General features: G+C 36.0%; 1 protein-coding gene across 1 annotated transcript in view; it reads left to right on the top strand.

Annotated features, from left to right (window-relative positions):
- Sytbeta (Synaptotagmin beta) overlaps positions 1 to 14,979 on the top strand; it is a 506,258-nt gene that overhangs the window by 407,930 nt on the left and 83,349 nt on the right. Inside the window, exon 5 of the mRNA XM_081753867.1 lies at positions 5,667 to 5,786. Coding sequence (XP_081609993.1) covers positions 5,667 to 5,786 — 120 coding nt within the window. The remainder of the gene's footprint in view (positions 1 to 5,666; positions 5,787 to 14,979) is intronic.

The raw sequence follows: 14,979 nt of genomic DNA, 5'->3' as shown, positions 1-14,979 counted from the left end.
AAAATCAATCTAGGCGAGTCTTCTTTGAAACGTGCCCAGTGTTCGAAGTGGAAAAAATAGCAGAGACGGTATGTTTTATTACGATTTTGACTCGACATACCAGCTATCTAAATGTTGAAATACAGTGAGGATATGTTGTCTAAAAGATTGCATTTTTATTTACATAATCACTGAAAATCATTGGAGAGCTCTGTAGTTATGGGGTGGGGACACATGGAGAGACTTTGATCCCCTGCCAACAACTTTCTGAAAAAGAAATTCCCATTATGTTGTATTAGACAGAATTATGCACGAAAAAGCTCAAAAACCGAGTTTTTATCTTAACAATTTCCTGCGCGAAAACTCCCAGACCCCCCCCCCCCCACACACACACACACTCGACTGAGGAATGTTCCAAATCCGCGGAAGATCACCTCTTACAGCAGAGAACCCCTAAATCCGTCCATGTTCAAAACAGATATTTATATGCATTAAGACAAGAAGACACACACATACATAAGAAAGAAACAATTCAGTATGGGACATCAAAATATAAACTAGATGAACTTCTTTGGAGGTATATAGGAAAAAGATAAGAAAAAATGTCGGTGTTGTCAACTTAGAAATTATTTCTACATAAGAAATAAAATCTTTTTACATGGAAAGCTATTCGGCAATTACTGTTTATAAAATGGGTTTATTAAAGATATTTAACATCTACACTCCACAGACGGTATGTCTCGATCACTGAAAAACCAGAGTCGATGTGCCTTCGTCACTGAAAAACCAGAGGCGGTATGGCATACCGTCTTACTTCGAAAATGAAATGAAATCTTTGAGTTTTACGTCCCACGCTTATGCCGGTTAGGCTAAAGGAAACGGTGATGATAAGTAATGAATGAAAAGGTGGAATGAAGAAAGTGGGAGGAAACGGGATAACCGCGAGAAAACCCACGCACACGGTGTTTGTCCACCACAAGGTTCACTTGGCGGGGGCTGGGATCGAACCCGGGACCCCAAGCACCAGAGGTGAACGCTCTACCACTGATATTTAAATTGTTTAGATTGTTGAGTTTCTTGCCAGCATTAATATTTAGATTGAAGCTATTGAAGCTAATATTTAGATTGTTGAGTTTCTTGCTAGCGTTAATATTTAGATTGAAGCTAATATTTAGATTGTTGAGTTTCTTGCCAGCGTTAATATTTAGATTGAAGCTATTGAAGCTAATATTTAGATTGTTGAGTTTCTTGCTAGCGTTAATATTTAGATTGAAGCTATTGAAGCTAGTATTTAGATTGTTGAGTTTCGTGCCAGCTACTAGAAAACTATCACCAAGACATTATTTATTGGGCTATATTTTACACTTATGGTACCGATGATAGTAATAACATAAAAAATTGTGCACCCCATTTTGGGGGGTATCGAACTGCTTTGCCAGGGGGGATATCGTCTGTTTTGCCAGGGAGGGTGTAAGAGGAGTGTTGGGGTGTAAAAATTCCCTGCTTTAACGTTAAACTTCAAATTTCTGTGACACTACCAAACTTGCAAATCACTCAAATCACAATGACTGATGGTTCTCGCCCCTACACTGTGCAGAATTACTTTCAAATGTCAGCGCTTTCTCCTAATCGTAGTAAGCAATGTAGCTAGCACAAAATTTGGCTGTTTACACTTCACGGAGACGCTAGAGACTGGGGTGCCGGATTAGGGATAGGAGGCCAGTATTGGTAACTTTCCTCTACCTAGGTATAGTTTACTCTTAGGAAATAAATTTTATTCATACCATTTTCTAAACTGCACAGCCGATTTTGTTCATATTTCATAAATATAAACGAGTTTCTTTTTCAGACCGTTTTAATCAAAATCTACTCAGGCAATTTGGTTCACATTTCATAAATAAATATTTCACTCCGTGGAAAATAATTCTAAAATGAATGTACATTACTTTCTACTCCGCAAATGTAAGGAGTTAAATATTCTATATTTTAATATATTCAATCATTTTACAAAAGTCCTCGAGTGGGAAATGGAGGACAAGGAAAAATACAAAAATTCGGACTTTAATTTTGAATGTTATGTACACAGTTACAAACCAAACTCTTTTACGTGGTGTACGGTGTGATTCTTGTGTTAATTCCACGCGTTTCGAATGTTCTTCTTCAATGAGTAAACCTAGAAAATTAAAAAGAATTCCTTCCTCCCTCCCTCCCAAAAAAATCTTACTCTTCATTCTGTGCAACGAACATTGCTGCTGCTTTTGACCGTATTTGACGACCATCGACCACCCTCCTCTCGATCTCTCTCCTCTTTTGTTTGCTCGCGCGCTATCACCATCATCATCATCGTTGGGAAGAGCGAAGTAATTTTAGAGACGCTGGAGTTCTCTCTCGGATAATGATGGCAATCGGTGTCCTCTTAATTATAGCGTCGAGAAAGAGGGAGGAGAAGACAAAGAGCGCTCGCTTCCTGGCGTACAGAAAACCACTTCTTCTCGTCTTCTTCTTCCTCTCTAAACTACCTAATTTTCCTGCGATTTTCTATTTTTTTCTTTATCTTTTTGACTCATTCAACTGTTCTCTTCCTTCTCTATGCTACTTGTCCTTAACTTTCGTGCAGTCAGCTTTCTGTTTGCTTAACTGCAACTTAAACATTGTGTATGTTCCCTTAAGTAATTTTGAGTCCTTAAGTAAGTTATTGCACCAAGGCAAACACTTCAATGACATACTCGTCTACATTAATTACATATTTACTTTCTTTGTTTTTCTCATTTCTCAGACGTTTTTCTTGTTTAGAATTTGTTTTTTAAAAAAAAGAAACTAAACAAAAGAATAGAGATTTATGTAGAAGAGAGTGCTTGTTCAACGTCTTTAAACTCCAATAAATTTTAAGGAGAAATTATTTATTTTCATTTCTTTTTTTTTCTTTCTTCATATACTTCAAAAGTGTTTTCAAAAGTCAAGATATGGTACAAGGAAGAGAATTCATTCATTTTTACATACTACGTAGTTTATGACAATATTAGCAAAGTACCCAAGTAATATTTGTTGTCAAACGGTGTGCCAACCGTTGTCTATTTCTAGGCATCGTTGGCAAAGCCACTATCAAAATGCCAACGGCAAATTCGACAATCCATCAACCATCGATGCCAAGAAGCAAAAACAAAACAGTGGTTTAACGTAGGTGCATCGTTGTTTCAGCAACGCATCAAAAGACGATGTTCTATTTTGTTATCACGACGTTGGCGCTCCATATGATAACGATCGTTGGCCAACTGTTTTTTTTTCACGTTGGTATTCCATTGGCCCAACCACACCATAGTTCGTAGATTGTAGAATAACGATCGTTTGCCAACTGTGATTTTCTCGTTGGAATTTTGTTGGAATTTCGTTGCCCCAACTCCTCCATAGTTGGCACACTGTCGTCCATTGGTTGGTTGGCCAACTGTACACAACCTTCTGTTGGCTCAACGTTGCAAATAATTGTTAGCATAACGATTTGCAGTACCGCCAAAATCACTGTTGGCCAGCCAACTATGGTCGGTTGGCCCAACCATTTGCCAACCCAAAATGCTACTTAGGTAAGGATTGGAGGGAATTGTATTAATTAAGTTGTAACCGTATGTTAATAATAAGCAACACTTTTATGGCTACGTTTCAGTTAGGGCTGTCAACTGTCCAGGCGCTCATCCAGAAATTTTTGTTACGAAGGGTCCAAGTTTTGGGGATTCGGGATAGTCCAATACTACAAGCTACTACGTCTGTGTGGTATTGAACGGGTTCTCTGGATCTTGGATTCAATTCCAGTGGGAAAGGATTGAAATTTGAATGCAGTATGGTAGTTCAGATTACACTTTAAACTGAAGGTCCACTTCTCGTATAGCCAACTTCAACTAATAGCAATTTAACCAATACCATTTGTATTATTAGGTAGTTAGATAATTGTTAAATTTTTTGTTAATAATAGGTTTTTGTTTTCGTTAACATAGAACTAGGGTCGTACGCAGAGGGTGGGTCTTGAGGGTCCTTCCCCGAATTTTCGACTTTTGTTTAAATTTATTTTAATTTTAGGGGCAATTTTAGGAATTTTAATATAAAATATCCTCATATTGAGTTTGGACCTCCCCGAAATAAATTCCTACGTACGCTACTGCATAGAACCCTTGATTTCAATCATTGTCATTCTAGAACCATTGTGACCTAGAACCTCTCATAAGTTACTGATTATTTAAATTTATTATTTTGTTATATACAGTTATTATTCAACTCTAGTCAGGAACTTGTTATTAGTTTATTGTCTGATTATAAATTTTAAATAACACTGAACCAGAACTTTTTGGTAAATTTTAAATTAATACAACATGTACACATTTTTGTTGGTTTATAATCAATAATGCACTAGAACCTGTTGTTAGTTAGCCTAGTATCCGCCGAAAGAAGTTAATTACACACACACACACACACAAATAAAAGTTGTGTGTATCGGACTCCAGGGTATGGATTCGAAATATTTTGTTACATAGGATGCAAATTTCGAAACCCCAGGAAAATCGATCGTGTCAATTTTTTGTTATGAGTGAAAAACTTAGGGCATTTGGATAGGGAAGATACACGTAATACAACTATGGAAAAAAAAGTTCTGTTCAACGGTCCCCAGGGTATGGATTCGAAGTATTTTGTTACACAGAATCCAAACTTCGAAACCCCAGAAAGATCGATCGTGTCGATTTTTTGTTATGGTTGAAAAACTTAGGACATTTTGATAGGGAAGATACACGTAATATAGCTATGCAAAAAAAAAAAAAAGAAAAAAGAAAGAAAGAAAGAAAAGAAAGAAAGAAAAAGTTCTGTTCAACGGTCCCCAGGGTATAGATTCGATATATTTTGTTTCACAGAATCCAAACTTCGAAACCCCAGGAAGATCGACCGTGTCGATTTTCTGTTACGGGTGAAAAACTTGAGCGATTATGGATAGGGAATATACATATGAAAGAACCATACAAAAAAAAAAAAAAGTCCTGTGCAGCAGCGAACCCTATGGCGTGGATTCTATATATAGTCCCATAAATCTCCCATCGCTCCTTGATCATTTGCCACATTTCCGATTTGTCATGAAAATCGGACTTCAGTTAGAAATTCTAGACACAAATGAAATCCGTGAGTTTTAAAAGAATTACTTTGTATAAAACGGAACGAGACACCACACTGTTGCTTTTTAATGAATAAGAATTGCCAAATATCATTTCTAAGAAAATATTTTCTCAGTGCACAGATAAGAAACGATTTCTCAAATTTAAGAAATTATTTTTTAACAGTGTAAAACTTACTATTAGATGAATACTAACTTCAAATATGTTGATTGATTTGAATCAATTCTATTTTAATGTTTATTGTGAATTAGTTTAGGGTTTAATGAAAAATTTTAGTAAATGTTAATTTAGAACTTCATTACAGTATAGCCTCTTCTTGATAATTTCTTTATAATCTCGAACGTAAACCTGCTATTTATTTGCTTTTATTATGAATAAGAATACGTAACTTGTACTCTTACTAAGATTTGAAAATTTTAGGATAATAATTAAAATTATATTTACTGTGAGATATATATCTGATGTTCCTCAATTTTTTTCTGTAATTTAGGTATTTGTGAGAAGTATATTTATGATTTATTTTCTTGTAATGTTCTTCAGGTTTTCGACTACGATAGATTTTCAAGGAATGATGTCGTTGGAGAAGTTCGAATCACAATGGATGAACTTGATGTTACTTCAAGTGTAGAAGTCTGGGGAGAAATTACTAAAAATAAAAAGGTAAATATTTATATTTGAAACTTTATACAATAATAGTCGTTATAACTTTTGTTCCTGATAGAAACACAAGGTTTATGCAAATTGATTGTAATAATTCAAATTCGTATTAAGGAAAACACGTTGGTTGATTAATAAGAGGACCCACCTCTGATGCCAGAAATGCTTAGTTAGATCCCAGTCATGTCATGTATGGTAGAAGACACCATACGAAATGAAATGAAATCTTTAAGTTTTACGTCCCACGAGTATGTCGGTTAGGCTAAAGGAGACGGTGATGATGTGAAATGAATGAAATGGTCGAGTGAAGAAAGTGGGAGGAAACGGGAGAATCCCGAGAAAACCCAAGCCACCACAAAGTTCACTTTGCGCAAGCTGGGGTCGAACCAAGAACCCCATGCACCAGAGGTGAATGCTCTATCACTGAGCCACCGCGGCGCCAGAAAATATCATAACTGAGGATTTTCTCCCGTTTTTGTTAATCCACTACTTTTTACATAGTCACTCATATCCATTATTGATTTTTAGACGATAAAATATTCATTTAACCAACCAGAATAAATTGTTTCCCAGTTCTGATTCACTTTAATGTCGTTCCAGTCTTAAATCACACACTAGAATTAAGAATTTAACTGCAAAATTTTGTTTTTTTAAAAAAGGAAAAATGCAAATTTCTAATGTTAATATTCATAAAAACAGTACCAAAATTAATTAAATGATATATAAGGACCAAAGTTCAGTCATGTGTTAATAAGTGTCTAAAACGCGTTCGAGAATACAGTGTCGTTACTGTCACAACTCCAGAAAACTATTAGAGAAGATATTTCAATAAAATTCACTATTCTGGAAAGCTGTTAAGTCTGATAATATTCTCAATATTATCTTCAGTGAATCTTCATCTCCGGTCACTGTTTTTTTTTTTTTAATCACTTAACAACACAAATTAGTGATAACTATAATTGGTCAGTTTGACGCTGTCACCTCCATTTGCTTCGTATTCAATATCTATCGCCTAACATGGGGTGGCCATAGACCAGTGTTGGGTAAGTTACTTGTAAAAATGTAACGCGTTACAAGTTACTTTACTTTCTCTTAAAATATAACGCGTTACTAACGCATTACTTGCCCCAAAAAAAGTAACTGTTACTTTACTTTGAAAGTAACGCGTTACTAACGCGTTACTTTTAGGTCGGAAACTTTGAATATGTGAAAAAATCTTATTACTTCAATTTTCCGTACTACTATTACTACCGCTATTTTATTATTATTATTATTATTATTATTATTATTATTATTATTATTATTATTATTATTATTATTATTATTATTATTATTATTATTATTGTAATTGCACGTTCTGAATTGCTTTATGTAAATGCAAGGAGAAGTTTTTACTTGACAGCTATATGAATATTTTCATATAATGTACCATTGACCAAAATGCCCTACTGCGTTACTCATAGGGATGGGCTACGGTGATGAAACGTACTGATTTTCACAGTACAGTACTGTTTTTCAAAGAGCTGTCCTGCGTGTTGCGAAGACGCCTAGAAAGTGGAGAAATATCCTCCTTTTAAATGTTCTGCGAAATGTCCAAAGTTAATTTATTTGCAATATCTTAATGTTTCATTCTTTATTCACATTTTGAATCAAAGGCATTCTTTTCCTGAATGATGAACCGCTGTGTTTTTTAACACTCCTCAAAAGACTAGGGATGGAGAATAATCAACAAACCATTTTTTTTTTTTTTTTACAATACATTCATTGCTTTTACTGAGAAGGGCTTGTTGAGATATCGGCAAGGTAGGAAAAAGTTTATTTTTCAACTTATGTTAGTGATGATCAAGTTAAGTACCTGTAGAAGTTTCCTCGTGCCGGTCTAAATTTTCTCTCATTTCTTAAAATAATACCACGCTTCGAAAATCATTTTTTTTTTTTTAGCCCAACACGAAGTTTCACTGTATGTTCATAAAAATAAACCATTTTGTCATTCATCAAAGCATTTGGAGTTATGTTGAATTCCTGGAATACTTTAGTTCAGTGCTTCTTCTTTTTTTAAAAATGTTGATTAACTTAAGGTTAACATTAAATCAAGTAAGGATATGCGTATTGCCGACGCAGTAAACTACCATATACTATTATACCTGTGTCCTATTTTTCGTTTGTTAGAATCTGGTCACTCTAGGATGGACGAGTTGTTTTGAAACTCAATTCGACTAGAAACAGACATCTTTGAGCTCGACTCGAGAAATTTCCTCCAGCTCGACTCGAATTCGGGTCGAGTTTCAAGTGGAATCGAGCCAAATCTGGTGTGTAGTTTCGAGTACTCTCTTCAAGTATCTTGCATAGACAATATAGGTTATTAATGATACTATTATTATTATTAATTATAACAACACTGTGTTTAAACATGAAAGGTAGGCGGTTTGCATTTGAGTACTAAACTAGTTGATTGCCAACCTCAGTAGTCGTGAAGCCTAGGAGTCAAGGACATTGTTCACGAGCTTCTGAATTTGGGTTGAGGGTCTAGGTTGAGTATTCGGCCTCGAGTCAAACATTGTTAAAAGTTATAGGCACTGGCCAAATATCTTCAAAACTGCTCGGCCCAGGTTTAGAATTGTCAACGACTTGAGCAGCTCAGCTCACAGCTCATTTACTATCGACCCCAACCGAGAAGTGAGCCGAGTCAACAGCTCACCCAACCGAGTCGGCTAGAGCCTTCGGCCCAGATGAGCCGAACCGAGCAAATGGCTCATCCCAACCAAGCCAGCTCGAGCCGATGGTTTATCCCAAGAGAACTGGCTCGAGCTATCGGCTCAGTTGAGCCGAGCCGGTCTCGATATTGAGACAAGAAGAGATGCGAGCAGTGTCCCCTCTCATGAGCAACACTAAAAATATTCCATATTACTGCTTAGCTTACATTTCTCATGGCTTTCGCTTTCCAGTGTAATCAGGCCATGATTTCAAAACGAGTTAAAATGAGTGAACCATTTATCAGACTCAACTTGACTCGAAACTAGACGCTAAAATCAGTGAGTCGGCTCGGAACTAGACTCGACAATATTACCTTCGACTCAACTCAAAACTCGACTTAAATTCGAGTCTAGTCGAGTTTTAGCTCGACTCTTGCCCATCAATATGCGTTAGAAAAAATGATTGCTTATTATTCTTTTGCTAAACTAATTATTTAATAATAACAATGTTATGTAATATTGAAAATACAGAATATTGAGAAACATTACACTACAACTAATAAAATGAGAACACATTAACTGAACGTGAATGAAAACTTGCCAGTAATTCAAAAATCGATACATGCTTTCTAAAGCTAGTTGTTCCAAACTCTATAATCCACGGGACTCTAGGATCCGCAAACTGATCTGAAAGAACTACAATATTACAAACCATCAACAAACCATTTTCTAGTAATAAAGTAGGCCTGCTCATCAGAACAGAGTTTATTTACATTAACCCCTTACTCTATATCGTTAATTATGGTACCCTAGCTGTTGACAAAATTTCCCGCTGGGGCACCACTTGACTTTTAAATTCTGTCCATCATAATCTTCAGCTTTCAAGAAGAAGTATCTTCCAAATGTTCGAACGGTAAAATATTTTCGTTCTCCATCTTTATAAAAACAACACCAATCAAAGTAAAATAGACTATCGGTACAATTGGACTCGTAGTTCACTCAATGAATGGATTGGAGCTGTCAAAATCTATGACAAAACTTTCTAGGTGCTTGCAATCAGTACACGTGATTTCCCTGAGGCTTTCTTCATCTTCCAAAAACAGCAAGTGGTACTATGATCTTATCTGATTCTTTGAGTGCCGGTGACTGACTGTCGGCCAGTGACATCGTTCATGCTCCATTACCCCATTCCGAGAAATTCACTTACAAGAAAGAAACGTTTGTTTTCGAAAAATAATATACATATATTGTAGTTACTCATCCGAAATGTAACGCGAAAAAAGTAACGCAAACTAGGTACGTTACTTAAAAATTTGTAACGCGTTACCGTTACAGTTACTTTGGAAAAAATGTAACGCGTTACTAGGAAGCGTTACCTAAAAATTAACGCGTTACTTGCGTTACGTTACTTCCCAACACTGCCATAGACTTTACAATGGTGCTTTTGCTGACATTTTGACCGGCCTCCATTTGGCACAGGGTAATTTAGAGTCGAGACATGCTCCGTCTTCTTTCATTTCCCAACAGGTTTCCAGCGATGTGCTACTTGACTACCTTAACTTTTGCAATTTTGGAGTTGGGTCCCACCTGGGACCCTGCGGATGGCCCTAGGACAACATTTTTGCTTTGATACGTTGTACTTTTAAAATGATCAAACATGTATTCCCTGTTTCGGCATTTGTCTCATCCTTTGCGATTTCTAGGGGTGGAAATTGATTTTCTGGACACTCTGTATATTCATATAACTCACACAGTATATGCACTCGGAAATTTTTTATTACAGTTTCGTAATAGGTGTCATTAGTGCTTTCGATTGGTATATAAACCATCTTCCACTTCGATATATAATCTCTCTCTCTCTCTTTCCTTGTTAGAATATCTTACTCGCATACTATTATTTTTTCAGAGACGGGCTCGGCTCGCCTTATGTGTGATACCGTATTTCTCGGTAACTATTGGCCAAATCTGAACCATATTTAGTAGCCAAATAGTTCATCATCTAGAGAAAAAAGATCGCTATATTTTGTAGCCGAGCTCGGTCAAGGGCAAGCTCAGTTCGGTAACAGAGCCCTTGTCCCACAGATTTGAACACCTGAAGATTTTGAGTTCGGTTCACCTTGACTTGTTAATAAGTATATTTTCTAACTACAAATATATATAAAATTATGGATATAATTAAAGAAATGAAAGAGTAAGATAGTAAATAAAGAAAAAGAGACTTTTCAGAATTAATAAGAATTAATCATCGTGGTAAAAGTAGTAAAAGTAGTAAACCTGTTCATCAAAGACCAGATTTCTACTTCAATTTATGTACACTGAGTGTCGCTTTCACAGAATATCTTTTCTATAAACGTAAAAATGTTCAGAAATTCTTCTTTCACTTCTTTTGCGATTTTTTTGTCTCTAAATTTCCTGTTTATACACAAAGAACATTATACATTCTTTTAATCTTCTGTGTGTATATATACATATGATGGTAATCGTTGTATTCTGGAAATTATTTAATTCAGAAAAGTTTCTAAAAATGGTAAATCATTCAGCCACGTTTAAGGTAAACTCAATAAATTTGACTTTTTTTTTTTTTTTTAAAAAAAAGTTCCTTTATAAAATATTTTCAGAAATGTAATGTGCTAACTTAAAATATTCGTCGTCGTTCCGCGCGTACAATAGGTTTATAGAATATTTTTGAAAGGTATATTTAAACTCTCATTGAGATCTATGTTTCAATCGAAATGAAAGGATAAAAACTCAGATGCACTCAAATGCTAAATACTTGTTCAAATATTAATTTCAAGTAGTACGGTAGTTCTTCAAAATACCCAGGTCAATTCAAATACTATTATAAAAAAGTAATTTAAATATTTCAATTGTTTTATTATATTTTGTTATTTTATGAATACAAAATAATAAATTAAAATTAGTATTGAAATTGTCCTCTTTAGAAGCGAATTTTCTACAATGTTTGAACAAGTGTCAACGTACTTCTTTAAAAAATGAAATGAAATTTTTGAGTTTTACGTCCCACGGTTATGCCGGCTAGGCTAAAGGAAACGGTGGTGATGAGAGAAGTGAATGAAATGGTGGAATGAATAAAGTGGTAGAAAACGGGAGAGCCCCGAGGAAACCCACGCACACGATATTTGTCCACCACAAAGTTCACTTGGCGGGAGCAGGGTTTGAACCTATGACTCCATGCACCAGAGGTGAACGCTCTACCATTGAGCCACCGCGGCCCTAACATACTTTTAATAAAGAGCTTATATAGGCTACGAAGTTTTATCTGTCTAACGTTAGGAATTGATAAAATTCTTTAATTTTGAGAAAATTTTTAATCCCCTCTTCCTTCCTTAGAATACGCATTTTAATGAGTGACAAAAACAAAACTCTGCTGGAATTAAGTGCTAACTATATTGAAAAATTCATCTCAAATGGTTCAGCCGTTTTCGCATCATGATGAGAAAAAATGTCCCTTTGAATGTGGATGAATAAATTATCTAAATTTCCTTTCCATCCGGAAAAGGGAATTTTCGAAAATGATTAAAACACCTGTATAATTATTTTAATTAGAGACTCTACTGTATATACCAAGTTTCGTCTGTTTAACTTAAAGGCCTGTGAGGTACTCTATTTTTTTTTAACATAAATTTTGAATACTTTGCCAACGCCAGATCCAAGCTGATCGACCCCACCCACCGAATTTATAGGATTTAAGCAATTTATGTGTGCAGATCTGGTGTGCCAAGCCTCCAATCATCTACTAAGGCCTCATTGCTTCAATGACAAACCGCATTGCTGCTGTCCCGCGAACCGAAGTTGAACACAGCAAATATTAGATATGTGCCCACAATGTTCGAGCTGGTCAGTGTATTTATTTATTTATTTATTTATTTATTTATTTATTTATTTATTACTGCCTATTACGGGAATTTATCCCATTTACAACAGGCTTACACTAACATCTAAATGCGAACAATAGAAGAAAAAAAGAAAAAATGAAAAAAAATCAACAAGAAAGCATCAGGATATTTAATGACAAAGAGAATAAAATCTGAATAAGATACCAGAAAGAGAAGATAAATAGATTAATAAGTCACATATGACCAAACACATAGACGGTACATTAGAAGTCATATATAATATTGTTACGAACACAGAAACAGTGAGATACTTCTAAAGTAATTTTATGTGACCATGACCATCTCTTAATAAAGGGGTATAACAGAGTCCACAAATTAACTAATCAAAAATAATTAACAAATAGGCTACAATATCGCTACTAAGCAAATTCAAAATAATAACATTAAAGGGGTTGTTGAGATATTAGTAACTTGCATTGTTAACAACTTATAATTAAATCGCCTTATATCTATTCTATTCTATTCTATTCTACGTATTGTACCGGTATATCTTATCTAATATAAATAAAATAAAGAGTTTGTTTGTGTGTTTGTCTGTCTGTCTGTGTGCGGTCTGGGGACCACACGAGGGGACCGAGAGTTACCAAAATTTAGTCACGGGTACCTTGATTCAGGCCCCAGGTCAAGACGAAGCGTTTTCTTCACATTTCGAACCAGGGGGAAGTCAGGGGGGAGGCGTCTACCGGAACCGGTCTTGGGACTAGACAAGTTGACCGAGAGTTACCAAAGTTTGGTCATGGATACCTTGGTTCAGGGGCCCAGACCAAGGCAAAGCGTTTTTGTCAGAATTCGAACCAGGAGGTCTCAGGAGAGCGTTTACCGGGACATGTTAAACTAATAGTAGAAAATGACCGATATTAGTGTCGACATTCATAGTTTCCGCCGTCGCTGAGATCAATGGTGAAACTCGGATCGCATTAACTTTCAAATTCACTCCATTCGGTTGCGGCCCAGGGATCACCGGGGAGGGAAGGGGCTACCGAGACATGTAAAAGTAATCCAAAATGACCGATATTAGTGTCAAATCCATAGTTTTCGTGGTCACTGAGATCAATGGTAACACTTCCATTAGCATGACTTGCAAATTCAGCTACCATTATATGCGGGCTAGGGATCATCTGCGGGGTGAAAGATTACCGAGGCATGTAAAAATTATCCAAAAATAACCGATATTAGTGTCAAATCCATAGTTTTCGGGGTCTTGAGATCAACAGTGAAACTCCGATCGCATTCACCCCATTCGGCTGCGCGCCTTGGGTCACCGCGGGGGATGTGGAGTTGTAAATAAGAAAGGACATATATATGATATTCTTGGGATGTTAATGAAACACATTTATTCTATACTAGCAGCGTTCACCCCGCTTCGCTGCGGTCACCCCGGAACGCAATAAACTTTGTTACTTAGATAATTTTTACTTTTTCGCTTTCAAGTGATATGATAAAAACCATAGAAGATTGCAGTAAATCTTAACATTATATCGCCTGTCATTTATGTTAACCCGCCCCGCTTCGCTGCGGTCATCCCGGTGCTGGCATATTGTAAAAGTGTCTGTAAAAATAAGCAAATCAATTAAAAAATTTTAAACAGAAGATTCAAGCTATTTTCCGCTGTATATCGCCTGTCATTTATGTTAACCCGCCCCGCTTCGCTGCGGTCATCCCGGTGCTGGCATATTGTAAAAGTGTCTGTAAAAATAAGCAAATCAATTAAAAAATTTTAAACAGAAGATTCAAGCTATTTTCCGCTGTATATCGCCTGTCATTTATGTTAACCCGCCGAGTGACACGGTCATGCGGGTTGCATATAAATACGTTTATTTTTACCTATGATGAACTAATAACAAAGGATTTGTACGTTATGGACACTTGAATGGTCAATTATCTCAAGACACTGGTAATTAAAAATTAAAGTGATATGATAAAAACCATCTAGGGTCCAAATCCTAATAACCCCCCAAAAATGAAAGAAATTGGTTCAGCCGTATTAGCGTGATGAGCGGACAAAGGATTTTGTACGTTCTCTTTTATATATATAGATGAACAAAATCGTATGGGTTGTTCTTGAGAAAAACTTTAAAAAGAAATTTCACCAAGAGTACTGTGCCCTTTCTAAATTTTCCTAGAAATGAAAGTAAATCTTCGAGTTTAACGTCCCACGATTATACCCATTAGGCTAAGGGAGACGGATGATTAAGGCAAGTGAATGATAATGGAAGAATTCGTGCAATGAGAATGTGGGAGGAAAAGGGAGTATTCCGAGAAAACCCACAGACACGATGTTGTTCACCACTAGCTGGGATCGAACCAGGAACCCCACGCACCAGAGTTAAGAGTTCTACCCCCCGCCGGATTTTCCTAGAAAGATGACTTGTCTCATATTATCGGGCTATTGATAATATGTTGATTTATAAAAAAAAAAAAATAATAAACAAAATCATTTATCAAAATTTCACCTTAAATATCTTAGGAACTGATGTAAGTTTTTCCCAAGCCCTTCTCCAGCAACTGTTTTTACACATGTCAACTTCAAATTGGAGCAACATAGGGAATGCTTACGAACAGTAGCGTAGCCGGGATGTATATTTG

The sequence above is a fragment of the Thermobia domestica genome, chromosome 3 (genome assembly GCF_964235325.1).
Source record: "Thermobia domestica chromosome 3, izTheDome1.hap1.1, whole genome shotgun sequence".
Lineage (NCBI taxonomy): Eukaryota > Metazoa > Arthropoda > Insecta > Zygentoma > Lepismatidae > Thermobia > Thermobia domestica.
The sequence above is the reverse complement of the archived record's forward strand: the minus strand, read 5'-3'. Positions and strand labels throughout refer to the sequence as shown.